The sequence below is a fragment of the Chionomys nivalis genome, chromosome 15 (assembly GCF_950005125.1).
Source record: "Chionomys nivalis chromosome 15, mChiNiv1.1, whole genome shotgun sequence".
Lineage (NCBI taxonomy): Eukaryota > Metazoa > Chordata > Mammalia > Rodentia > Cricetidae > Chionomys > Chionomys nivalis.
Genome location: NC_080100.1, coordinates 9,971,752 through 9,999,674, shown reverse-complemented (window position 1 = coordinate 9,999,674; position 27,923 = coordinate 9,971,752). Strand labels below are relative to the sequence as shown.

The window sequence follows — 27,923 nt, the reverse complement described above, 5'->3', positions numbered from 1 at the left end:
GAGCCAGCCACTCGCTATGGGTTTTGCCTTCATGGTTCCTAGCAGTGGCTCAGGGCTGCTGCTGCCCCTATTTTCTGTTATCCAAGGGGAGCCCAGTGAGTTTGGGGAGAAAAGCCCAGGGCCAGGGTCTTCCACCCATCAAAATGGTCAGCTGAGCTCTGGTTCTTAACTGTCTCTATACCGGATCCCTCATTCCCCACCTCCAGCCCTCACTCCAGCTTCCTGTGGGCACAAAAGCCCCGTGAAGTCACGCAAACAAGGCCAGGCTTGTTTAAAACTTTCCCATTTCAATCAGCATCCCAGCTCTGCAAGGTCTCCTTGGACTGTCGATTAGGAAGGCCAGACTAGTAGAATAGAGGTTACAGAAGAGGTAGGTACCCAACTCCTTCCACCCCACGTCACTCCCTAAGCCCAGGGTATTCCCCAAGTCTAGACAAAGTTCACCACCCTACACACACGCACGCACACACACGCACACACACGCACACACACACACGCACTGTTATCACCTCCCATGACAGTAGCATTTTTCCATACTGCCCAGCCTCCTGCTGGTCTTTCATTTCCCTTCCCCTCCTTTTCTCGGGTACACACACTCATTATACAGTCTGCCTCTCCTCTCAACTGCAGGGGTCCCTCCCCGGTACCCTGGCGTGCGATGGGCTAGTGACTGTGCTGGTATGGCCCTCCCTTAGCGGTCCATTGACTCCCACCCATCACCAATTACAGGCATTTGGATGCAGCACCAGCCTAAAGAGTTTCTCCTGGGTAGTACTTTTGGTTGATTCCTACAGACAGACCCCTGAGACTGCATAAGTTCTGGGTCGCTTTAAGAGAGAGGCCTTCTGTTTAGTGAGTTGATGCCAGCTATACATAGAATCACTGCTTTCATTTCAAGGAACACGTGTAGCGAGTCCTAGAAAACCAGCACAGATGTCGGTCTTTGCTAAATTTCAGTTTTTCCTTTGGTAAGTGAGATTATACAGTGCGTCTGAAGACAAAGGCGGTACTGAAATGGGTGAGCTCTTGGCTCGACTGTCCCATCTGGAATTGGTTTTGGCCACCTTATAATAATAAAACTTAACAATCCCACGCTGTGTGTCTTCAGCAGGAGCACCCAAGGGAAACATTGTTTTAAAACTCTTAATCACAGAGTTTAGAAGCTAAGAGTTTCTGTTTAATGAGCCTGCCTCTGGCCAGAACCCGGAGTTGCTGGGATCCTTTTCAGACCTCCCTTTGTTTTCCCACACCCACTGAGTAATCCCAAGCCATGTTTGGGAATGCCATCTGGCCACCAATACCTTAGACCCCTTGAGTGGGCTTCCAGCATTCCCTGCCTTGACTGGTGGCGGCTTGGACGTCTTTGTGGGTTCTAGAAGAAGAGCTTTAACATTGTAGCACTTGTGACTAAATATGAACCTCATGTGCAGATTTTCTGTTTAGGTTGTTGTCTGTCAGAGAGCTCATCAGGCAAAGAAGATGGAACTGTTTCTCTAATGCTGGTGTGCCAGTTCACTTCAACCGCACCTGCAGAAGTGTGTGTGTGTGTGTGTGTGTGTTTGCGCGCACACGCGCTCTTTCAGTGCCCTGCAGCAGTCCTCACAATGGCCACCAGCATGGACCAAGCGTGTTTGAGTGCGGTTACCTGATTTTTATACTGCACCTCCTTCCCCCACCCCATAAGCTAATGTGGTGTCAGGTATCCCACATAGTTTTTGTTCCTCAACTCTGGAGCTAAGTTGATCTAGAACGAAGCAGGGTTCTTTTCTGATTTCCTTGGAGTGAGGCCTGATCCTCATGTCTGCTAGGAGCGTGCTTGGTAGTGGGCTGTGGCAGCCTCAGCAGGCCTCCTCCGCACTTTTTGGTGACCAGTGAGAGAATACGTGAACTACCTGCTTACAGGATTTCCGTGAACTACCTGCTTACAGGATTTGCTTACAGCTCGGTGTAGCCAGTGCTCTTTGAGATCCTCATCTGTTTAAGGAGGACGGTAAAGTGTTCAAGGAGGACGGTAAAGTGTTCAAGGCCAGAGAGTGGGCAAGACAGGCAGTATTTAATCTCAGAGGTGTGTAGGGCACATTGTCCACCCAAACAGCTCCAGTATCCTCAGGAGTGAGGCCAAGAAACTGTAAGTCAACAGTTACAGAGAGGCTTTCCTCAACAGATGGGCTGGCAAGGGGTGGGTTTTTGGGAGGGGGGTCTTTTGAAATCCAACAAAGGGAAGAAAGATAGGTGCATGAATGTGGGAGAAGAATGAGCCCTGTTTGGGATACAGGGGAAGAAAGAGTTGTGGGATGATGTATCTGGGGCCCAAGGCGGGCCTTTAACTGCTCAGGGGAAGCTTTATTCCTTCGGTAGAGAGGAAGGACCCCAGAGGTCAGTGAGCCGTGGCATTTAAGGAGACACCGGTCCTGGTGGCCAGGTTCAGGGACTGCCGAAGCCAAAAGGAGACACATGAGTCAGAAAGCAGGCTTCAGAGCCAAGGCCCTTCGGGGTGAGCTGGCAGCCTGGTGCCAAGGGCAGAGGATTGCATGAGCCCAGAGTTCCTTCTGGTTAATGTTTCTGGGCAGGAACCTGACAGCTGTTTCAGAGACCCAATGTGACAGCCATCTTCCAAGCTGTCACCTGAAGTCCGTACTTGAGGCACGTCAAATAAAACAAGGTGCTCTTTGTGACCCAGGGGCTCAGCCAGGGATAACCCAGCCTTGTCATTGCTGCCATTCTGTCTTCCCAGAATAACCCCAGCAACAAGCTGGCGAACACGAGCAGCACGGTCACCTCAGCTCACATCAAAAAGTTCACCTTTGTCTGCATGGCTCTGTCCCTGACGGTAAGGAGAGAGGGGATGTGGGGAGGGTGCACGCTCTCGCTCTCTCAGTGTGAGTGGGTGTGTTCGCAAAGAGAGAGACTGCCATCTTAGAGGAAGGACTCCTGTATTCTGTGCTGTGGTACCTGGCTGTCTTAATTAACGACTGACTGTTGTTGAAGACCGTTGATTCTAGGAAGAAAAGTGTTTCCATTGCTTCTCAGGCCCACAGACATGACCAAGAAAGGCAGCTTTAATTCGAATAAAACTCTGTGTGTGTGTGTGTGTGTGTGTGTGTGTGTGTGTGTGTGTGTGTGAACAGCCCCTTCCTAAACCCCTTTCTATTTTATTTACTTCCCTCTCCTTTAGCCCCGACCTTGATGCTTCAACTACTGTGGCTAACCAGTTTGCCTCAAGGGAGCCTCTGCTTCCATCTCCCAAGTGCTAAGATGATAGACAGCTGTCTTACCCGTCTAGTTTTCAGGCATCGCGTGTTTCTAGGAATTGAACCTAGGGCATTGCATGTACTAGGTGAACTCCTGGTCTTGAAGCCATACCCCCAACCGGGTATTCTTCTCTTGCTACATCATTTCCCATCGATCTTTTAAATTTCAGTCAATTTTGTAAACACCACTGCCCTGTTTCAAATGTAGTTAAGTATTATTTTATTTTCTCTAGTAGAAATTCCTTTTCTAATGACACTGTACTGATAATAGCTGACTTACTTGGTGATATTATAGGGGCCTCTCCTGGGTTCCAAAAAGCCTGTATAATACAGAGGATACTGTTGTGATTAAGATCCGACAACACCCAGCCATTAGTTTCTGGGTACACAATTTTTTTTTTTTAAGTGGAGTCTCACTATGTAGTAGCCCTGACTGACCTAGAACTCACTATATAGACCAGCCTAGCCTAGAATTCACTGAGATTTACCTGCCTCTGCCTCCCAGGAGCTGGATGTAAGTTCTTAAGTAAACATATCTTTACCAAGCTCAGCTGTGGAAGATGATTTCAGAAAACATGAGGGAAAGGGCTCAGGCTGTAAAAGCCAAAAGACATACTATACAAATTAAGATTGATAGTTTAAACATTTACTAAAGGCAGGGAAAAGCAAACCAATTTACACGGTAGCTGGGCTGTGTGATTGCTAAGGGATTAAAGAATATGGCACCTTTGAACTTAGCTCGATTTTCCTTTGTTCCTGTGGCTGTACTACTCCTAAAATCCTGTGGAACTTAATTTCCATATATGCCTACTATATAACTATCGCACAGCCGTCACTAACAACCAGTACACAGGGCAAAGGGCTGAGACTAGGAAGGCTGAGACATGTGCCACCTTCACCATGGCCCTGAGAACCTTTTAGCTGGATGAGCAATGTTGATTGTCCTTGAAAAGCAGGCCCAGAATGTGTTTCCTTCCTCCAAATTCCACTCAAAACCTACAGCTTAATATGTGGTTCAACACCTCTATAGTGTGTGACAGGGACAACACAAGACATGACTCAGTGGGTGCAAAGGCTTTTGTGATCATATAACGCCATATCCTGAGCACCCATCACCACCACTCTCCCTCCAGCCGCCTGTCCCCGTGAGATGGGGTGGCACACACTGGACGCAAGGCTCATAGCTAGGAGGGAATTTCTGATCACATCTGTAGTTGGAGTTGACCAGTGACCCCGGGCGACCTCTTCCTCTGTTGGCATTTTTTTTTCCTTTCTTCCTATGGTGTGCCAGTTTTTCCATAGTTCCCTAAAATGTTAGCAAAACACTGAACAACTTTGAAACTGCTCAAAAGGGTATTTTAGGAAAAAGCCAGAGAAGTTTCTGTTCCAGGAACAGGCCTCAGCTTTTGGAGACTGTTAATGACTTGGAGTCAAGAGTTGACTTGAAGCCAGGTCTTGGGACAGCCTCATCTGTGTGGAGAGCTGTCAGTTCGGGGCTGTCGTTGGCTCAGCTGCCAGTGTTTCCAGGCTGTCCTCTCTCACGTGGATGTACCTTCTTATAGCTGGAGTTGAGTGAAGGAGAACATGGCCACCCTGGGTGTGAAGACAGGCCTTTCTCAAGGTGATCGTGGCCAATAATTTGAATCTCTGCAAAACTGATCTTCAGCAGGTTTAAAATAATGACAGGGTCTGGAAAAATACTCACTCTCCCAGGCAGATGAGAGTCTACCTTAGAAATGGACGCGGCTCAGTGTGAGTCTACCTTAGAAATGGACGTGGAAGCCCTTGTTGGGGGGAGATTTGGAAATGGACAGTTAAAAACCTTTAGTTTTCAGCAAAAGAAACAACTTAGAATAAGCTATCCGTCCACATGCTCAGCAATGGAATAGAGCTCAGCCACCTGGAACTCTGTGCGGTTAACTTCCCCACATCTCCAGACAGGAGCACTGGCTCTGCTTGAGGGAACTGTTTCTTCAACGTTAAAAGCTGCAGTATTTGAATCTGTGGCTCAGTTGTGCATTTAACAGTTCAGTCTTTTGATCTAACATCTTGGCTAGAGGAACTGTCCCTAAAAGGCACATAGAACATGAGTTTTTCTAAACTGAGCCTTTAACTGTCAGTGCGTGTGTGTACCTTTTAAAATCACATGACACGTTAATTCTTGCACCTCTACTGTGCCCTAGTCTCTGACATTCACAAAGCGGGTCTGTGATGTAGTCCCTAGGACCACATAACCCATCCATGATAACCTGGGATTCAACCAAGTTGTCATTTCTTGTGTCTGTGGCTCTTGCTCTCTGTGAAGTCGTGAATTTGGGGGCGTGTAAACAGCAGAAAAGCAATATTTGCTCATGTGACTCATTCGCATCTTGCTGCTCACCCTTGGATCACAGTTCACACAGTGATGTGGTCTGGAAATTGCCTGATCCATTGAGATAAGGGAGAGGTTCGGGAGCCTTAGTGGATCTAAAAGATCCAGTTTAGATGAGTAGATTGTCAGATAAAAGCGGGGGGGGGGGGGGCAGTAGGCTAGAGCTATCAAGCTACCGTCTAAGGAAAAGAGGACAGAGATACGCTCTAGTGATCTCAAAGGATGACTTCCCTGCGGGCCTGCTGTATTGTAGCCATACAGGAGGGGCTGTATTGCAGACCGTGATCCACATAAGAAGCCAACCTCAAAGAACAGGTGGCCATCTGTGCAGTGCCCACTTTGCCAGGACCTTCCTTCAGAGCCATGTAGAGCCCTGTTGCTTTGGGTTTTGTGTTTATCCTGGGGCAACTAGCGTGTCCCTGAAGTCTGTTTGTCTGGATGTGAGGGGAGGAAGCTGTAGAGTAGGCAGTGAGGAAGACGTCCCTTGGGGAAGGAGCTGGATACCTGAGCTGGAAGTCCCTACCACATATACAACCATGAAGGACATCATAGTTCCTGCTGGACTCTAGATTTGGGGCTGAGGTAAAAACTGCTGACCAGAGTGGCCCATGAATAAGAGCCAATAGCACTGTTGGTAGGGATAACTATCCCTGAAAGGTAACAGACCACCTGTTCCCAGGACCCAGGCCACTCAGTGAAAGCCAAGAATCAGGCTGTGCAATTTACTGGATTCACTTGTTAACCCAAAACTTGTTTGGGGATCCCTTTTCCTTTGAACGCTTTCTGACACTTGTAACAAACTGTGATAATCAGGGGAGCCCTAACAGCTTCGGCTGCTCACAGTGGCCCAGCTTCTGACTGACTTCACAAATGTCCTTTGAAGAGCACTGGGTTTTTCTCTTCTTGAATTTCCCATTGCTTTAGCTTTGGGGAGCTGATGCCAAGAATGGGGCCCCTCTGCTCCAGGAGAAGTGGAAAAGAATCTATGCAAAACATAGACTCGGGTGCCTTGGAGGCCTTCCCAAGCCCTTTATATGCAGTAGGCACGGGCACTGATCCAGATGGACCTTGGCAAGTGGAGCACTTTTGTGCAGTGGACGGCCTGCCCAGCCATCCCAACACTGTCTAATGCTAGATCCCATGAGTTTGTGCAGTGGACGGCCTGCCCAGCCATCCCAACACCGTTTAATGCTAGATCCATGAAAGTCAGAGAAGCACAGGGCAAGGATCACAGAGAGGCAATAAACGATCAGACAGATGAAGAGGGCATGACAGTGGGAGGGAGAAGGAGTCAGCTCAGCAGAAAAAGAAACAGGAAGTTGCCACAAACTGACAAAACGACAGAGAGAAGGGGACACTCAAAACAGGAGAGTGAGGAGCCCCAAACCCTGGAGCTCTGGGAGTCTTTCTGGTAATTGTAAACTTCAGAAGTATTTAGAGACATGCAATTTAGAAACCAGGAAATTGCACATAATGTTGTTGGCTAAGCTGGGTTTTGGTGAGCTGACCTGTGTTAAGAATGCAGGCAAGAGCCGGGCAGTGGTAGCAGGCAGGGGCAGGCATATCTCTCTGAGTTCAAGGCCAGCTTGGTTTACAAAGCAAGTTCCAGGACAGCGAGAACTACATAGAGAAATCATGTCTGGAAAAACCAAAGAATGCAGGTATGGAATGCAGCTCTCAGGAGGGTTTGAACAGGGCACTTGGGGCATGCCAAGCTCAGGGGACTGCATCCCACTGTTCACAGAAGAAGCGTGCACTCAGCTTCAACTAGTCAGAGCAGCACAGGGCAAGGCCAGACATGTGATCAGTAGGTGTCACTGCCACCTATGGCAAAGAGAGAAGGAAACCTGCTGGGATGTCATCAAAAAGCTTGGCTACAATAGGCGAGTACAAGGGTATCCCAGCTCGGGACCTGTTTGTTGGTATTTAAGGATCTGGTTCTTCAAAGGGAAGAAGTTCAAATAGGAGCTAGGAAGATGGTTCTGCGGGTAAAGGACGTGTCCCATGGGCATGAAGAGACAACCTTGATCTCACCCACCTGAAAGCCATGCACAGCAGCTCCTGTGGGGGCGGGGGAGGGGAGACAGAGGAACATCCCTGGGGCTTGCTGGCCAGCCTGTCTACCCAAATGGGCCTGCTCTGGTTCAGAGAGGGAAGAAAGGTAAAGTCGAGAGTGATTGAGAAACACCCTCGGTCAGCCTCTGACTTGTGTTTCTGTAGTTACAAGTCTTCCTGCACACACGTGTGCATACAAAAGCAAAAAGAGGTGTCTTAGCCTCGGTGAAGTCAAGGACCTGAAGCAGGAAGGAGTATTTGATTTAGGTTCCCTTGCCAGGTTTTAAACTTTGTATTCACTTTTGCAGTAAATAAAAAGGGAGGGAGGCCGTGAACCCACCTGGAATTTTCCGTTCTGTTTGTCATGGGCGGGGTGGTGTCTGTCCATACATTACAGCGTTAACCCCAGGACCAAAAAGGCAACCTTATTTGGAAATGGAGTCTAGGTTCCAATGGGCAAACTTGGCTCCAAATCTGTCCCTGAGGTTCTTATAAAAGGGGACATTTGGACACAGACGTGGGAAGCCTATGGTGTCATCATGGGTCTTGCTGCTCTAGAGAGGCCTGGCATCACCCATCCTGATTTCAGGCTCACAGGTGGGGGACTGTACATCCCCTCCTATTGCTCTGAAATGCCCACCTGTAGATCTCCGGTCACTGTAGCCCTGACAACCTAACGTGCTGGTGCTCCTAAGAGAAAGGAGTCTTTCTCTCTGACTCATCAGACTTTACTGTTCCACTCTCCATCTCTTTAGTGACCTAAGACATCTCGGGTATCTGTTCCAAGTCTTCTTGCGTGAAACTTACAAAACCTATTAGTGTGTCCTGATGCTGGTGACGTGGGCCACAATTTAATAAGTCTTAATGAAAGGAGATTTATTTTGTCTCAGGATTCTTTGGTCAAGGTCCTCAAATATTTATGCATGGGTCTGGTCTTTCTCCAACCAGGGTCCCCTCTAACTGTAATAACCTCCATGAGGCCCCACCTGACCAATCAGACTATATATCCACCCATTTAACACTCCCCAGTAGGGATTACATTCCAATATATCGCCCACTGAGGCATGGCACTACTACCAAGTCCTACCACACAGGCTCTCTTCCATCCTCAATTTAGCACTGGAGAGCAAGAAAATCCTAGAGAGAAGTGGCTGGACCAGGAACCATTTGACTTGTCACAGAGCAGGGAAGCAGATAATTAGCAGACTTTCAGGAAGCATGCCTGAAGATGCTCTGTAATCATGGGGAAAACCATGGCATTTACTAGATCAGCTTAAACACAGAAACCAACCTACCCTGGAACAGCGATGGGAGTAGTGTTTAGGAAGCAGCTCTCAGCTCCAACACAGCCGGGTCCAACCCCACTGATAACCCCCAAGAAATGTCAGAGAAACTGTGGGGTGGGCTGCCTGGCTTGTCTTTTGTCAAGGCTTTCAGGTTAGAGGTTGCTCCTGTGAGATCTTTTCTCTTCCTCTTGAGATCCTGAAACAGATCGATTGCCTTGTATGGAGCAGGCGGGGACCCAGCAAAACTGAAAGTATCTCAACTCTTTGGAATATTATCATGCTGGGCACGTTGGTGTAGAGACAGGTGGAACTCCACAAGCTTGAGGCCAGCCCTTTTTATATAGAAACTTAACACGAAATATAGGGCTGGAGATATGGCCACTTGGTAGGATGCTTGCCCAACCATACAAAGCCCCACCTTTGATGCCCAGCACTACATAAACCGGGCACGGTGACATATGCCTATAATCCCAGCATTCCAGAGTCACAGAGGGTCAGAAGTTCAGGTCTTCCTCAGTTATATAATGAGCGCAAGGCCAGCCTGGATTATATTAGACTTCAAAGAGGCAAACAAAAGAATTATCTCAAAAACTTCCAAATAAGCTTAGGGTGAAACCAGCCCAATAAAGGTCCAGAGCATCTGGTCCAGATGCTAATTTGCCACAGGGAACCTTTCCTGAAGTGAGAGATCATTTGGCTCAGGAACGATCTGAAGCAGTCAGCACCCTCTTGGGTCAGCAGAAGGGGTGTCCAGCTTGCTCTGCCAGGGCCTCAGCATGACCGTGCGCAGCTACTCTTAGAATCCAGGCTGGAGAGGGAAGTTCCCCTGGGCTTTGTTCCGTGAGTTTCTGTTTCAAGGGCTCTGGATCAGATAGATCGCCTGTCCAGTGCCATGCAATTGTTCTCGGGGGATCTCCTAAGGCCCCAAAGAACCACTGTATTAAAAAACGGCATATGTGACCAGTGACAAGAGAGCAGCCAGAACCTCTGTTTTAGAGGGGGATCTTAACTGATGGGCTGAAGAATATATTGACCCTCAGCAAGAAACATTTGGGACCCACTAGGATGGTCTCATTTCAGATGCCTTCATCTGATCACACCTGTTAGCAGAGAACATATATTTAGTAGTCGTGGAGATTAGGGCACGGATATTATCTCTGGGTGGTCCCTACAGCTCCAACTCCAGGTACTAACAGGTACTTGAGAGAAAAATAAAACACAGTCGTCCATCCTTACCCACAGATTTTTTTTTCCTCCTGGTCAACCACAGCCCAAAAATACCATATGGAAAGTTCCAGAAAGTCTATAACTACAATTCTGAGTAGCATAATGAAATCCCATGCCATTCTGTTCATTCTTGCCTAGGACGCGAATCCACCCTTTGTCCGGGGTTACCACTCTGCATGCGCATTACAGGCCTGTTAGTCACTGTCAAGTTCACCCTTGTCAGCTGTGGGAGCTTGAGAAACATCTGGGTGGTTGTTAAAGCACACCTCTGGGTGTGTCTGAGAGTGTTTCTCCCACGGGGAAGGGAGGGGCAAAAACCCGTCCTGAGTTTCGGCAGCATGTGACCTAGGCTGGGACCCCAGGTGGAATCAAAGGGAGAACTCCCCACACGTGAGTCCTCTGTTTCCTGGTCACTGGGATGGGAGCTGTTCTTCCTACCACGCCTGTGATAGACTGAAACCTCTGGAGCTGTGGCCAAAATACATCTCCCTCCGTTTGAGTTGTGCCCTTCTGGTATTAGATTGTAGCAACTGGATGATCACTTAGTCGTGATCATTTCGCGTGTGAGGTTGAATGCCACTGACAGAGTGGCATTCGATGCCACATTGCAGTGATTTTGTACAAGCCAATTCTTGCGTTATCATAGCGCTGTGTCACACGGCCTGTGTCATTCACCTCCATTGATCTTACCCCATCGCTATCATCCCACCTCATCACAGGAGGGCTGAGCACAGTATAGTAGAATACTTTGAGAATTATTGCAATATAATATTGTGTTACATTAGTTGTTAATCTCCAGCTTTTTATTTATAAATTGAACTCTTTGTTAGGTATATAGGCACAAGGAAAATCAATGTATATAGGATTTAGTACTATGTACGGTTTTACATCCACAAAGGGTGCTGGGGTGTGTCCCTTGACGATAAAGAGGAACTGGAAAAGATGAAGCTCAGGGTCACAGAGGAGCAACCACTCCAATGGCAATGTCTGGACAAAACAAACTTTACTCTTGGTCAAGAGGGTATGCTCAGGAAGAGCATACCAAGACAGAAAGTTCATCTGGTTTTTATTCAAACTCAGGTGATGGCTGAGCCCCTTCCTCCATTGGCTGGGGGCGGGGTTCAGCCTCAGGGTCTTACTCAGTTGGCTAGTTTGGAAAGACTTGGTGCCCAGGCAATGAAGGAGGAATAGGAAAGGAATCCCTGCTCCAGGCAATCAAATTCCTCGAGTGAAGCAGTGGGATTTGTATATACAAAGGTTGTACTGGGTGAGGAAGATTAGAAATTTGCATAAAAGTCTTACAAGATGAGGTTTTTAAAAATAACTGAATTCCTGTTCTAAACACAAATTTTATAGTATTTGATGCTATAAACTATCAAAGACAGACTGTTTCTCACAGCATGCTCAGGATGCCATGGAGGACTGTCCTGAGACCGTGTACATGGCAATAGCATGTGTAAGAGTCTATTTCCTATCAGCCCATGACAGTTTTCTTTTCCTCTTGTAGCTATTCTACAAAATCAGGTCTGACCTGGCTAAGTCACCTTTGACTTTTAGACCGCAGGTCTTAATTAGCCATGGGGCACCGGAATAAGCCCAAGCCTGGTAAGATCCAGGCAGCCGTATTATTTTGGCAGTCCAAAACTGGCCCCTCCTGGAATCCTCCTTTGGGATCCTAGTGGGCTCCAGCTCTTGGCATCTCCTGAAGTCGCTGTCACTTGGGAGTCTCACTGCAAGCCGACAGCATGATCTGAGCCTCTGAATGTTATTATCCCAGAATGCTCCACAACCCTCCTCTCTGACCTTCAGGTCCCTTCAGGCTGTGTGCGCGCCCTTTCTGACTTTAAGTCTGTTCTGTGCCCAGTCTGGTGTGCACTGCTACTGCAGGGTGCCACGGCCTGAATAGTTTATAGAGAACTAGTCTGGTCCTCACTGTTACTGCAGGGTGCCCCAGCTTGAATAGTTTATAGAGAACACATTGCAGTCTCTGGAGAGGAGAGGGCAGCCGTGCACCTACTAGAGGCCCCTCCAAGCCTGTACTCATTCCATAGCTAGTTGGCCTGTCAAGCCCCGATGCCAGAAGGCACCTGAGGAGGATGGCATTTGGTACTGTGAAGATCTTAATCCAAAAGCTTTAGAATTTCAGGCTTCAGAGAGATATGACCAGGGAGAAAAGACAGAACCACAGAAGCAACTTGAAAATCTGCACTATCAGCTCTCCCTATGACACGCAATCCCTCTTCGTGAGTCACAGATTGCCTCCAGTGCTGATTGGTGTGGTCTAGTACTGGTGGATTCTGTGGATTCAAAGGCATAGGAGTTCTGTCTCTGCACCCCCAATTTACCTCCAAGGCAGCAAGGTCACCTAGTGCTGATATCCATGGTGGCTGGTTCCCTCGGAGAGTCAGGCAGCCACCTGCGCCTGATGTCTGCCTGTATGTCTAAGTCACACACCACTGGTAGATAGAGGCACATGGGGAAAAAACGCCCAGTTTAGGCATCAGAAGCTGGGATCAGGGTCAACATAGCATCTTATGTGCTCAGGATCCTTGTCTCAGAGCTGTTTGCCATAATTCAAGGGCTATCTGACTCCCCATTTTGTCAGCTGCTTTTGCTCGTTAGGTAGTCTATATGATGCTGGCCACATCAGGACCACCTCATGCCTCCTAGCATCCCTTCAGTAAAGCTTATTTCTTCTGAGGCCTCATAAACTAGGAAATGGCAACACCCAAGTCATTAAAGCTTAAAATCCACTGCCAGTGGTTTTGTTTTGGTGGCCTCTTTGTCCAGATTAGCAGGTGAGTGCCTATGCACAACCCAGTCTTACCTCTCTGTGGCTACACCACCCTCCTGTGCAGCTGTCACTCAGCCGTCCTGGGCGATGCTGGGGCCTGTCCCAGCCTTGGTACCATGCTGACCCTTTGTCTAGAACAAAGGCTGCCTGTGTCAGCCTTTGTTTCTGCCGTCCGCCCCTCCCCCGCACCATGAGGTGGAGACTGCTGCCTCATTGTTCCCATTATCCCGCCGGAGAAAATGACTCCCTTGTGCATGGGGAAGGAATGGGCAGAAGGTAAATGAACAGAGATTGCAGCTTTCTCATACCAAGGCACAGGATAGGGCTCTTTCCCGTGCCGTAGGGCATCCTGGAAAGAGAGCGGGGCCCGAGTCCCCATTGGAGAGGAGATTTGACAGAGGCACTGTTCCAGAATTGTATGGGGACTATGACATAGCATGGACAGCTCTTGGCCTGAGGTGACCGGGCAGAGTTTGTTCCCACAGAACTGTTTCCCTCTCTGCATGCTGCTCTCTGGAAGCTGGCAGGCTCTGGCTTTTTAACTCAGCACCCCTTGTAGATAAGGGAGCTTGATTTGTTGGAGAGACTCGGAAATATTTAAACAATTAAAACTGGCCCCTAAGCCCTGCGCATGACAGACTGCGCAGATCCACGGTTCTATGGAAAGGCAAATGGCCAAGCATATTATGCCACTATGAGACAGGTGCGATTTTTTTGAACATTTTTTTCCTTTTTGTCAAAATTTGTTGCATTTTATGTCTATGTATTATGTGTTTGTATGTGTGGGGGCACAGGTGTCTGCAAATATGTATGTGTGTGTTTGTAGAGTTTGCCATTAAATGTCTTGCTTGATTATTCCCTATTTTTTAGATAATTTTATTTTAATAATATGTGTATTAGTTTGCCTGAATGTATGGCTGGGCCCACACTCTTGCAGTGTCTTCGAGGACAGAGGAATGCTTTGGATCCCTTGGCACTGGACTTGCAAATGGTTTCAAGCAACCATGTGGGTGCTGGAAATTGAACTTGGCTCCTCTGGAAGAGCAGTCACTGTTTTTAACCGTTAAGCCAACTCTCCAGCTCCAAAGGTTTTTTGTTTATTTTTTGAGATTGGGTCTCATTATGTAGCCCTGGTTGTCCTAGAACTTACTCTGTAGTCCAGGCCGGCCTCAAATTCACAGAGATCCACCTGTCTCTGTCTCCTGAGTGCTAGCCAGCATTGATTAGTGCTGTCCAGCAGGTTCCATTACTTATTGAGGCAGTATCTCTTGCTGAGCCTGGAGCTAGCCAGTTCCAGCCGGACTAGTCAGGCAGCTTTAACCAGAAATCCCCTGTCTTTGCCTCCCAAGTGCTGAGATTCCAGGTAGCCAGCAGGCATCCCCAGCTCTGCAGGTGGGGGCCAGTTATATAACTCTGGTCCCTGCTTGGACAGCAGGAGCTCTGTCCACTGACCCATCTCCCCAGCCCCTAAGACAACATCCTAGTTGTGATAAACTGCACAGAATCTAAATTACCACCCTATCTACTCTGATGCCACAGTGAGGTACATTCCTGTGGTTGGACCACACACCCCCATCCGTATTCTGGCTGAAGTGAATCAGCATGCACTATGCTCCTCTCCCTCAGCCTCAAATTCTGAGTTTATTTAAGTCAGCAAGGAAAAGCTACACGGAAGCTAGGGCGTGGAGCTTTCTAGGCATCCTTCAGATCTGGTAAGAACTAGACTCAAACATTCTGTAACTGCAGCCTGTGTAGCCAGCAGGCACATGGCAGACACCCTGTACCCTCTCTGTGCTTGGTGCATGGCACCCCCTGCTGTTTGAAATGTCATCTTTCTTCCAAGTAGGATTTTATGACTTAACCAAGAATTTGGGGTCGTCTTAGATCTCAGGAAATATGTGGTTTTGACCAATTCATCAAACCTCAGAGGAATGATTTTTTTCATCTTACTAAAAGACAAATGGTACTTACAAAACTATATCTGAAGATGCTTATTTTTACCAGAATACACTTCAAAAAGGAAATGGTAGCATCAAATTCCTTACCGTTTATTCACGATATGTAATAGCACAGGCCAGATGGAGACTGTCAGGTACAACGTCAGCATCTTCCCATATGCTTTTACTAGTTCTCCAGCATAGAAAACCAAGGTGTTTCCTTCATACTATATACTAACTATGTACTAACTGGCTACTGTATTCAGCAGGGCGGCCTTTTGCCAGCCTGACCTTACATAAGAAGTCCTACCTCTCCACACTGTACCTGTTGTCGGTCATCCTTCCTCCGAGGGTTTTCCCACTTCCATCCTCTCTTCCCCAGTGGAGTGCCTGTACCAAAGCTGCCTTCTCCCACTGTCCTTTTCAAGTGCTGCCTCTTGTGGTCTTTTCATGAAGTCACCCTTTAGTGGGTGGCTGTCACTAGCCTCGCGCCCTGTCATTCGGCAGTGCTGATTGCCACAAGTCGGTCGTTCTGCTTACTTTCGCACAGTACCATTACTAGGCATTTCTGCCCTGGCAAGACAGCATGGCTTTCTCCTCCAGAACTGATGTGTGCACAAGACCCTGGCTGTTGAAGCTGAGCCCTCAGCTTCCTTTGAGTCTCTCGCTGCTCCCAAACATGACCTCTCATGTCCCTGACAGAATGTACATGAAGACCCATTTTCCTGCAGTTTAGAAACAGGGTCTGTTTCATTTAAAACTGTTTGATGGGGGGGAGGGGTTACCAATGTGTCTCTGAACTTGAGAGTGTGTCTCTTTGCTTCTGTTGTGTATAGTTTGAGGGGTGAGGATCCTGGAAGCTCAGTGGCCACCGAAGCCACCCTGGCTTCTTGTCCTGTGAATTTGAGCAATGAAATTCCCAGGCCACAGTGGGGTGATCTCTGGAAGAACACATTTACTTTAAGGGGCTTAAGGGAGGAAAAGGCGGCAGTGGCGGCGGCGGCCGGCGGCAGCAGCAGCGCTGTGCAGGAGGACCCCAGGGAGGGGAGGGCCCTTAGCCACACAGCTGTGGCCTAATAAGGCTTCACTGACAGAGGGGAGAGAGGAGCTGGTCAGTCCTGTTCCTTGCGCCCTGTCGCACTTAGTGTGCTTTCCTGGGAGTGCTTAAGGGAACAGACCCCTTACTGCCTTCTTAAGCCTCTGTCCATGACAGAACCAGAGACATTTTTGGCTTAGATATTCCTTTCCTGGCATCTCTGGGCTCCAGCAAGGAGGCTAAGAAAGAAACTGGGCACTTTTCTTTAGAGGGTTTTTTTCCCTTATCTGCCTAGCCAAATTCTATCTTTTCTCTTCATTATTCCTTGTGTAAACTGTGGGCAAATACAAACAGGGAAATGAAATCAGTCCTGATCTCATCATATCTAGATGATGTTTCTGGACTCCCAGGAAGTGACTTGGATAGTAGAAGCAGACAGTAATGAATCAAGCCCCACAGAAGCACAGTGTCCACAGCTACACTTTCTCATTGAAGCAAGCTGGCATTGATTTCCTTCCGGGGTTAAACCTAGTGTGGCCCAGTCCCCAACTCAACACACAGGTCCTCTAAGGACGTTGGTGCTCACGGGCATCCTGGAAGGGATGGGAACCATCCCATCCAGAAGATGAAGATGTTGGGGCATTCTTGCCTGGAAACAGAATACTAAGAAACAGTGGCTGGAATTCACCCCAGGCAGCCAGGACCCAGTACCAGTTATTGCTAACACCTCCTGAACTGAACTCCTGCTCTGTATCTTTAAACACTGGCCCCAGTGGGGGATTTCAACCCAATTGCACATCTGTTCTTTCTAGTAAATGTTCTAAACAATGATGCCCTGGACCAGGTATTTAATTCAGGACAGCTGTGTGCGTTTTTCTTTTTTCCTAATTTCAGGAGATCAGAATTTCTCCTTGGCTGCTAGTTCTAGTTGTTAGGCCATGGAGAAAACTTGAATTCCTCACCTGTGGAACCATCAGCTTAAGGAAACTCAAAAACCAGATCAGTGTGCAATGCGAGCTGTAGGGCAGAGGGCTCAGGACACCCAACCATAGACACCTCTCCCTTCCCCCACAGTGGCTGTGTGTTCTGAATTGAAATGCCAGTGGGGAACAGCCAGTTTCTCAAATCCTATTAACCATACTTGACTTTGATCAGGTGACCTAGTATGTTTGGCAGCTCTCTCCCTGTCTGCAGTGACATTTGTCCTTTGTCAGCCCACAGGAATGGCCTGGAAGGTGTATTCTGTCCCCTCTCTCCTTTAGTTTCTATCAGCGTGGGCTTTTGGATGCTGGTTTTATGCTTGGGGTTATTATCAAGGCTGTTTTATTGTGTTGCTCATATTCCTTTCTTGGCTGTTGGGAACTCCAGTGGCTATGATGCCCACTTGACATGTCCTGCTGCCTTGCTTCCTGGCACTACTGATCTTCCTGATGGAGATAGTCTTGCACACTCCCAGCTCTAGTCCTATATTGGGTCATTTCCCTAAGGAGCTCTGGGTCCTTTGGTTGAACGGTAAACAGAGAACCCAAGATCTGGGCACAAGCTGGGCTGTTCTGTTTGGAAGGCCCCTTCCTAATGAGGCGGCACTGAGAGCAAACTGCGGCAGAAAATCTACCCTGTAGCTCCCCTGGGGCACAAACCATGCCATTGTCAGGAGGTTGTTAGGTTCCCACTCTGGTCTGGAAAAGTCAATGTCACTGGCCTCTGCAAATATTTGAAGAACACAGCATGTCATGGTCAACTGGGGGGCATGTTCAGAATTAACACTACACTAGGGGAAAGGTGAACTCAGTAGGATAACACTTCCTAAAACACCCCCTTGCAGAGTGAGCTCTCAAGTCTTGTTTTCTTGAAACACCTGCTCCAATTATCAGGCTAGGACATGACCTGCACGTAGGTGTTCTTTGTTTCTGAGTTTCTTGCATGCTGTTTTCTAGAGAGCACAGCAAATATTCTCTTGTAGAGTCCCCAGAACTGTGTCCTCAGCCATGTGAGGTACCATTTCTCCTTACCAGAGACGAATCTGCTCTTAACAGTCCCAAGCCGTCCAGAAGGGCAGTGTGTAACTGCTTACAGCTGATGTTAGCCAGCCTCCCGTGGATCGTGCTTCCCCACCTCCTAATCTGAGGGGAAGGGAAGTGGGAAATGAGCTCTGCATTTCTGTCAGATTAAGGTTCCATTTTCTGGAGTCTGCTGAACTTTCATACTTGCCCATCTGCTTTCCCAAAGTTGCAGATTTTGTGGCTGTTGCTACTTCCCTTACCCTCATAACATTAACAGTGGGTAGGCTACAGATGACTTTACATGTCAGTATGACAGATACCATACAAAGGCCATGAAAGATTATGGCTGAGCCTCAGTGCAAGCCAGGTGGCCTCCTTTCCTCATTCAGTCACCCATTCAGGTGTCAACTATAGTGGAAGTGCCACACTGGCCATCTCTATGAGGCAAGTGCAGCAAATGAACCAGCGCCCCCTGCTGGCAAGTGAGAACAAGGCAGGAATTGTCGCTGTAAGCCTAGGGTGCCAACTAGATGCCCACTGAGCATGTTCACCACCTTCCAGAACACTTGGGGACCATGTCACACCTGACCTTTTCATTTCGCTGTGCATGCCTTTTCCTCACAACTTTGCTCCATGTTGTCCTGTTCCACCCCCCAGCTCTGTTTCATAATGTTCTGGACCCCCAACGTCTCTGAGAAGATTCTGATAGACATCATTGGGGTAGACTTCGCCTTTGCCGAGCTCTGCGTCATTCCTCTGCGCATCTTCTCCTTCTTCCCAGTACCAGGTAAGGAGCAGAGGACGAGCACTTCCTGCTCATCCTCCTGCCCAGGGGAATCATGTCCCCAGCAACAGTGTAAGTACTTCAGTCTGTGCTGGAGAAAGGCGAAGCCACGAGCCAGCCAAATATCCTATGAACACATCAGACAGCACAGCTTACTTTTTCTGAGATCCAAACACAGTTGAAGGAAGTAGAACCAAGGGGGCAGTGGGTGGAATTTGTGGGAAACAGCCAACCTGTCCTCTCCCTTGACTGGGGTTCCTCAAATCTGTGCATGAATTACAGTGCATAGAACACGCACCAGAAAGTCAGTTTTATAGTGGGATAATTTTCAGAGTTAAATGGAAAAACAAAAATAGAGTGAGCTTACTTGCTAAAACCTGAAGATGAACTAAGAAAGAAAAAGACATTGAGAAAAGAAGACAAGGCTATCTTTGCCCTAGAGAAGAAAATGAGCCTCATCTATAGTTCAGTTACCCCTGGGGAAGGCAGAATACACTGTTAGACCAAGAAGACAACGGACTTGTGAATGAAGCTTAGTGGTAGAATACTTGCCTAGCATGTTGAGTCCCTGGATTTAGCCCTCAGCACTACGAGAGGGAAAAATAAAAATAACATGACAGGTTCTTCATCAGACAGACCAGTCCTGGAAGCAAGTGTTACCCAACAACAGTAAGCGTATCAGGAGACTTTACTGGCATTTCCCAGAATGGGTCAGGGTGCTTCTTACCAACCGCTGCAAAGGCCTGTGCTCTGCACAGCTGCACCTCTGTGTATGGGCTGCCACCACTGCCTTCCTTCATTCCGTCTGGATGCCCAAGAGTAGGCGTGGGAAATGGGTGCAATCCTTGTGCAGTAGCAACAGATTAGATGAGCGGTGGCACCATGACCAGAGGGAGAAAGGAGAACAGCTATGGATGGGGTGGTCAGGCTTGGCCCAAGAAGGCCCAGGGAGAGATGGGGACAAGGTCATCTTCGTTTCACTGTTCCCATCCCCTGTGTTCTCAGACAACAGAAAGGTGGCAGCTTCTGGTCCCAGCTCTTCTGCTCAGCCAGCATTAGCACTGCCTCTTTTCCTGGGGCTTTCCCTGCTAGAGGAGGGCGGTCAGAGCTAATCTGCAGGGAGAGTAGCAGTGCGCAAGGCCATCCTAGGACTAGCTGGGCCCACCACAACAGCGGTGATCCCAGTGGAGCAAGGCAGCTGCTTACAGCTGGCCACCTAGACACAGGACTGAGAAGGCCAGAAGACCCCAGCTAGGCTTCAAAGTTAGGGATCGGCGACCAAAGGAAGACAGAGGACCAGCCCTGAGTCCCCGCAGCTAGGCTGGGAGTTCCCACTAGCCGTTGGTTTTTAAGAGTTGCTATACTGGGCACACAGCAGAGGGTGGGATGAAGCAGGGTGGAAACAGGTCACACCCCTGACAAGTCCTCTCCTTGGCAGTGACCGTGAGGGCCCATCTCACTGGATGGCTGATGACACTGAAGAAAACCTTCGTCCTGGCGCCCAGCTCCGTCCTGCGGATCATCGTCCTCATCACCAGCCTTGTGGTCTTGCCTTACCTGGGGTATGTGTTCGTGGTATCTGAGAATCCTTTGCCACTGAAGCATTCTGTCTAGAGGATTAAAATCTGCATAACCAACTGAAATCCCCCTGCATGTTAGAGCTAGAGATTCAGGACATGCTTGTCTGCCTGCACCAGTGAGACTAGAGAGCCACACTAGCCTGGACACAGGCGATGCAACTCAGGGCTCACTTCCTATGGTGAGGAACGTGTAAACCAGAGAGAGGGAGAAAGGCCCTGCCCTCAGAACTCCTGATCTCTAGAGTGAGGGGGACACAGGCTGGTCACTAGGGCTGTGGTACCAATGGAACAGGAGCCGCACGGCTCAGCCCTGAGTCTCACAGGTCTACTGCAAAGGTGGGTGGATGTTAGGTCCTGTCCTGAGCCCAGTGGATGAAGGATACCATTGTTCTCGACCTCACTGGTCTGTCATATTCCTGGCTTTAAGCAATATCCATTGAGTTTGTCATCAACTTGTTTATGTCATTCCTTGTGTTCTCATTTCCAGGGTGCATGGAGCCACACTAGGTGTGGGCTCCCTTCTAGCAGGGTTTGTGGGAGAATCTACCATGGTTGCCATTGCAGCATGCTACGTCTACCGGAAACAGGTGAGAAACTATGGTTACAGCTTTGGGGACATTGGGACCTCTCTCTGCCTTCACAAATAATTTCTCTAGTTCAGGAAGTCTGTTCTAATCCTGTGTTCTAATCCTGCTGGGCTATCTCACCCCTTCCACACCACACCTACTCTGGTAATAAACTCTCAGCCTGAGAGCAGAGAGTTAGTCTGACCTGAAGGCGGGGTATTCCAACTGCATGTTCTGCACCTAGATGAGATTAACCAGGGAGTGGATATAGACAGATGAGTTAGCCCAAGACATGATCCCAGCATGTCTATGCTTTCAGGCTGGGGTTACAGAGGAAGCAAAGCTGGCAAGGAGAGCCCAAGGAAGCAAAAGGAGCATTGAAGATTCTATGTACAGACAATTCTTAGGAGCTGTTTTGCTCTGGAGAGGGCTATAAACATGAATTTCAGAAAACCACTTAAGATTGGGTGAAGTCAGTGAAGTGCTTGCTTTGGGGACTGACCCAATGAAATGAGATCCTAGTGGGAGAAAGGACAGCAGCGCCCATCAGCCAAGTGCACACCAAAGGGGTGGGCAGCTGAGATGGGATCCCCACTAAATTGGAGGGGCAGTCATGGGAGCTCTTCTGGTTGCTTTTGCTTGGGTCAGTTAAGTAAAAAACCAAGTTGCCCCTGACAGACGGCCATGATGAAGACCGGAAGACAGAGAAGGGCGTGTGAAAGCCTGAGCTTGCTAGGGGAGTAGAGAGAGATCTGGGAAGGCCCTGCCACAGAGGGCAGCTCCCAGCAGTGGGCACCACAGCACAGGACTTCTTATAGGCCTCCAGCCACATGGCATTCCCAGCTGAGACTGGGAGATTGGAGCCTGTCTGAGGTCAGGGTTTTATCTGGCAACTAGGTAAAGAAAGCAAGAAAGAATGTGGTTGTAATCACTGAGCGTCCCATTCAAACCAAAGGGAAGGTAGAGGACACAGAAGGCCGAGCCACAGGAGTGGCATGGGCAGAGCAGTGATGGGAGCTGGGTTCTGAGAAGAAAATGCTGGAAGAGGCCAGGGTGGAAGCCAGTCTTCTCACTCTGATCTGTTCCTCAGAGAGCTGAGGACACAATGTCTGCATGGACTCAGGAATGACGGAGTGCCGATTGGCTGCTAAGAAGGTACTTTCTGCAAGGACAAAACAGGATGCAGTGAGGCCACCAGGAATTAGGGCGCACAATGGGCAGGACAGAGTGAACCCAGAGCTGTCACAGGGGACACCGACCAACGACAGATGGGAGGACTAATCTAGAACATAAAGGTTCAAAGCTTTGGGTTTTAGCAGGACGTGGGAGAAGCAAAGCCTCCATTTGAAAGGCTTTAGGGAGCTGTCGTCTAAGGCTACACCCCAAAGAATGACAGCAAGGATATGAGGGACAGGGTCCCCAAGAGTACCTAGCACTGTGTACCAGACACACATCAGATACGTGAACAGCCACAGTGAAAGGAATACATTGACTAGATTCGTCCGCCCAGGATGCCTCACATCTTAAACCCTCCTCACGGCACTGCTATGGATGCCCCGTCCACATCCCCACTCTGATGTGTCTTCTTTCATCTAGAAAAAGAAGATGGAGAATGAGTCAGGCACCGAGGGGGAAGACTCAGCAATGACCGACATGCCTCCAACAGAGGAGGTGACAGACATCGTTGAAATGAGGGAGGAAAATGAATGAGAACAGGCCCAGGGGCACTGCAGGGACAGTCAAGACAACAGCATCATCTCGTTCCTCCTCCTCCCGTAGAGTTGTTTTCTGATTTTTAATTTTTACTTTTGGTTATGAAAGAGGCCTTGATTTAAAGGTTTCATATAAATTCTCTAGCATACTGGGTATGCTCATAGATGTGGGGACCTAGAGAAAGGTCTTTACTGTCACTTTGTAAACACAGAATCGCTGACTTCATGCCCCTGCTTCATAAAAACCCAAAAGATAGAGCCACCTCCTGGTCGACATTTCTACTCCCTTGGACAATCTCCACTTTGGAACCAAAGGACTTGGGCTGTGCCATTGCCTCTTGGGCCAGACTCTTTTCCTGTCCATGTTTGCCTCTTAAGAATCAACAGGTCACAGCTCAGCCTCTTTTGACTTGCTCCCCAATCCTGTGGCTGTAACAGATGTGACCTGGTGCCTACCACACCCCCTCCCACTTTGGAGTCGTGAACTCTCAACCACACACACCAGTGGGCCACAGGCTGCAGCCCAGAAGCTCCCTGCTCCCAGAGGAAGAGCTGGGGGGCGGGGGTCATACCGGGCCAAAGGAATGGAAATGTAATCTCCTGTAGAAATTGGATCAGTCACAAACCGACTTGATCATCAGCATCTCGCTGAGTTGCCACAACCCGCAGTGTATATACACGAGCTGACTTTGCAGAGTTGTCCAAGAAGCGCCACTCCAAATGTCAGCATCCTTCCGCATGACTTTCCCTGAAGGCTTGCTTTTCACTCGCCTTCCCTGAAGAGGGCGCTAGAGCGAGAGAAGTGGAGTGTCCTAACTGTCCATGTCGTTTCCACAGTGAGCAGAGCTTTAAGTCGTAATCCGTTCTAATGCCAGGTTCCTGTCTCGTAACTTCTGATGTAGGTATGTTACCTGTTTCTGCCGTTCCTAGTCACAGCTCTGGAGACAGGTAACTGAGTGTACTATGGTACTCCCCTCTACACCATAAAGCAAGACATTTTCTAAACAAGTATCAGTCACTGTGTGATACCCCTGAAACAATGCATTGGAACTCCATTTAGTGCAGTATATTTTTCTAAGTTTTGGAAAGCGGGTTTTTTCCTTTAAAAAAAAAATTATGGATACAGTTCACTAAATTCCTGATTTAGTCAAAATAACTAGACTGAAAGAACCTAAACAAATATTTTAAAGATATAAATATATGCTGTATATGTTATGTAATTTATTTTAGGCTATAATACATTTCCTATTTTCGCATTTTCAATAAAATGTCTCTAATACAATTCAGTGATTGCTATGTGCTCCGCATACCTACAGCTCACTCACGTTGTACCAGTGACCGTTGTACATTACAGAGTCCTTTGTGTATGAATGTCAGGGCCTGTAGATGCCAAGAAAACAATGTTTCCTGATGGGCAGCCTACAGAGAAAATGGGCCACTTGTGCAGACAAGTAAAGGTTGGAAGGGCAAAGGCAAAAAAGGAGAAAAAGGCAGGCCTCTTGCGTTTCTTTTTTCCATGTTGTGTAATCCTCATGTTAAGACTGTAAGGGCAAAGGTTGGCTGTCAGCTACACAGGCTTGTTCCCATTTCCGGATACCCAATGTCCTTCATATGTGCCCACCATGGGAACACGGCCTATGTGCTGCGTAGCTGCTTGTCGGTGATTTCAGGGGCAGATCTGAAAAGATAACTTAAAAGTCTTAATTGTATTGGCTTTTTAAAGTACATGACTAGAAAATTAAACAGTATTTTTTAACATGTGTGGCTATTTTCATGCTTCTGGGTTTGGAGGTTCAGTATCAAATGGCAAAGATGAAATCCCCCCCCCCCCAGATGTAAGAAAGAACAGCTAAGCAACTCTCCATTGTGCAATTAGGATGCATAGCTTCAAGTCCAGAGCCACCTCCCTTGGTGAAGATGAAGAAAGCGGTGTTAGAATTCCTGAGAACCTAGGATGTCGTGCCTGGCCCGGGCCTCAGCAGTGGAGCTGCACTTCTGCAGGATTTGTTCAGACCCTCACTTGCAGGGCAGGCGTCTCCACAGTTCCGCTCCCTTCTTTGGGCCTGTGTTGTCACTTGACATCCTAAGGCAGAACTCTGAGCTGTCATACTTTCATGTTCAAACCAAGAATTCCATCGTCTGGGCTTAGGCAGGGGTCACTCTCTCTACTGTCCAAAGGCATTAGGACAGCCTGCTTCACCGGCCTAGTGTTATTTTTAAACGTGTTTGCGCAACTAACAACAGAAAAGGCCCCGCCTGGGAAATCCTCTTGTCAAGGACTGCGGGAAGACCAGGTAGGACTCTGAGGGTTAAGCAACTGTAGACAAATACAACCTAAAGTTGCAAGGCCATGGGGAGGGTTTTCATCCACGCTGGTGGCCCCAATGAAGCCTTTCTATAGTGAGGCTTTCCTCTGAGCAGCAGGGAGGGCTGTTTTTCTGGGGGGCAACAGGGGGTCATTCTAAGTACGCACCTGTCATTTGCCCTGCCCTTGTTTACTGGGTCCTGGCACTCAGGGCATCTCTAGGGCACCAGGAACTGAGTAAACAGAGGAGTGCTGTGACTCACGGAAGGGCAAAGCCTACCCACTGCAGGGCTTGCGGCTAGCAGGACACTCACCCGGAGGACTCAGTCACTGGAGAGGTCACTTCTTTGCTGGTCAGTCACCCCTTGCTGCCTGTGTTGGGCTTCTCTTGCAGCAAAGGCACTCCTCTCCCATTGGAGGCCATCTGTCTCTTGGCATTCGCTGATGGTTTGACTTGGAAGTGTCCGTAGAGGGCCTCAGAAATGAAAACCCTTAATACCGGTTTAAGGTGCATCTCAGGAGGCGTCAGTGTGGACGGCAGTAGTGTCAGCTTCCACAGACTCGAGCTGCATGCGGCCCCTTCTGGACCTGGTGGGACTGAGACAATTACGCACCTCGATCATGGGACGGGGTTACCACTCTCTAAAGAATTAAACCAGTCCCTTAGTGCAGGATGCCCGTGGGTGTGTGTATGTCTGCTCTGGAGAGGAAACTGGGGGCTAGGCAGACACCCCTCCACTGAGCTACACTCTAACTCCTAGCTTCCCCATCCTGCTAACTATTCTGTTTGGGGATTGTCTCGTCTGAAATAGGCAGAGGGAAAGGAACTCTTTTCTAGATTCAACAACTTTCTCCCCAAACCGTAACGAGAGTGAAATCTGTGTTAGGAAATACCAATGTTCTTGTAATTATTTTTAGGGTATTGTGGGGTTTTGTTTTGTTTTTGTTTGAGACAGTGTTTCTCTACATAGCCCTGGCTGTCCTTGAACTCACAGAGATCCTCTGGCCTCTGCTTCCTGAATTCTGGGATTAAAGGGGTGTGCCACCACCTCTGACCTCTTGTAATTAAATTATGTTTCCTTGAGAAATGTTTTTGTCTTATTTTTATTTCGAGATGGGGTTTCTTTGTAGCTTTGGAACCTGTCCTGGAACTAGCTGGTCAGGTTGGCCTTGGAACTCAGAGATCCACCTGCTTCTGCCTCCCAGGTACTGGGATTAAAGGTGTACACCCAGGGAGAAATGTTTTTTGTACTCATTTTTTTTTCTTGCTTCAGTAAAGCCTTAAATAGAGTGTGATGAGAACATTATGTGCTGGTGTGTGGTGACCAGCCAGGTGTAGGCCTAGGGTATTGCAAGAGAGCTAGCTGCCAAACTTCAAATGGAACCTTCTGAGCCGCATCAGGAGAGGGCTCCTCTTGTTCTCAGTGCTACCCCACACTTCTATAACAGATATAATGCTGTCTCTGGTAGGACCTGGGAGGGTGAGATGACTTCGGGGTTATCTGTGCAAACCCAGTGGTTTCTGTCTGCCTTTCCACACAACCCCTACACAAGGCTCTTTTATAAAAAGCATCCGAAGCATCAAAAAGCAATGTGTTTGGAAACCATGAGAGCTACTTCTCTGTGTGGTTACTCTGAGCCTCTATTTCTGTCATTTGAAGAAGCAAAACATCAGGTGATTTATCAGCTGACCTAACCGCACATGAAACAGGATGTAGTGGAAATCAGAGAAATGTAAGCAAGCCTGGGTTGCCTGCTCGCTCACCCAAAGGCTGGCAACTAAAATGAACACAGAGAAGCGAGCAGGGGAGAAACAGGCCTGTCATCAAAACAACCCAAACTCCACTTAGAAGGCAGCAAACACAACTAATTGCAGAGTTTACAGACTGATCTCAAAAGGGAAAATAATGAGAAGACAAAGAGTCTTTTAAACTTTTTTTCCTTCACAAGATGGAAGGTCCGTTGTTAGCTCTGCTGCTGTGGCTCCCTGCTTGGAAAGGCACCTAGATCAAAGGAAACAAATTCTCCACCAAATACAAGTTCCAGAATTGTAACTAGCGCCTTCTAAGCCTTCAGGGATACAGTTTTAAGATTTCTATTTAGTGCCTGTCTTTGTGCATGTACACTTTAGTGTGGGTGTTCACACAACTGCACACAAAATACAGAGTCCAGATTCACTGTCTTATTTCCTTGGAAATGGGGTCCCTTTGTTAACCTGGGGCTCCCAATCTGTTGCCCAAGCTGGAAGCCATCAAGACCCATCAATCTTGGCTCTGACCCCCAGTTTAAGTGGATGCTGGGATCTGAACTCTGCCCTCATGATTCCAGTCAAGCACTCTTAACCACCAAGCTATCTCTCCAGTCCAATGATAATTTTTCTCTCCTTCATTTGCAATCAATCAGAATCTCTAAAACCTAGCGAGGAGAGATGCACTTTTAAAGATAGCTGTCAGATACACATGCATGGATTTAGTCAATGTTTTCATATAGTACTTCTTCAGTGCGGTCATGTAGCTCCAAGTGCACCTCATCAGCAAGACTTGACCTTCACTTCTGCAGAAACAAACATCAACCAATACATAACGAAACAACACACAAAATGGGGATTGTTTTTACACCAGAAATAGGAGTTCCTTGGTGTACACGATGACAGACCAGGTAAAACTGGTTCTAACACAGCAGCAGTAAAGTCCCACTAAAAGAAAACTGTTCCTTCTGGTCAAGAGGATAAAATCTCTGGCCTGGGCAGAGGCCTAACATCCAAGTTACCCAACATGTAAGAGTGAGTATGGGTCAGCATGCCAACCACCTGGCCATGGGAGCATGCCAGGAAGGTGGAGCACCCATGGGAAGGCAGACGCACCAGACGCCAGGCAGAAGAGATAAGCAGAATAAATTCCTCTAATTAGACACTGTATTTTTACTTCCCAGGATCCCAGCCCCTAGCACAGTCCCTCTAACCTGCTGAGCAGCTGGGTTCTTACTCTAAAAGGTACAACTCGTTTTTTGTCTCCTT

At 48.2% G+C, this 27,923-nt stretch overlaps 1 protein-coding gene across 1 annotated transcript in view; it reads left to right on the top strand.

Annotated features, from left to right (window-relative positions):
• Ankh (ANKH inorganic pyrophosphate transport regulator) overlaps positions 1-24,360 on the top strand; it is a 130,048-nt gene extending 105,688 nt beyond the window's left edge. Inside the window, exons 8-12 of the mRNA XM_057789619.1 lie at positions 2,735-2,830; positions 18,618-18,747; positions 20,183-20,306; positions 20,812-20,911; positions 22,487-24,360. Coding sequence (XP_057645602.1) covers positions 2,735-2,830; positions 18,618-18,747; positions 20,183-20,306; positions 20,812-20,911; positions 22,487-22,600 — 564 coding nt within the window. The 3' untranslated portion in view covers positions 22,601-24,360. The remainder of the gene's footprint in view (positions 1-2,734; positions 2,831-18,617; positions 18,748-20,182; positions 20,307-20,811; positions 20,912-22,486) is intronic.
• Positions 24,361-27,923: the final 3,563 nt, after the last annotated feature.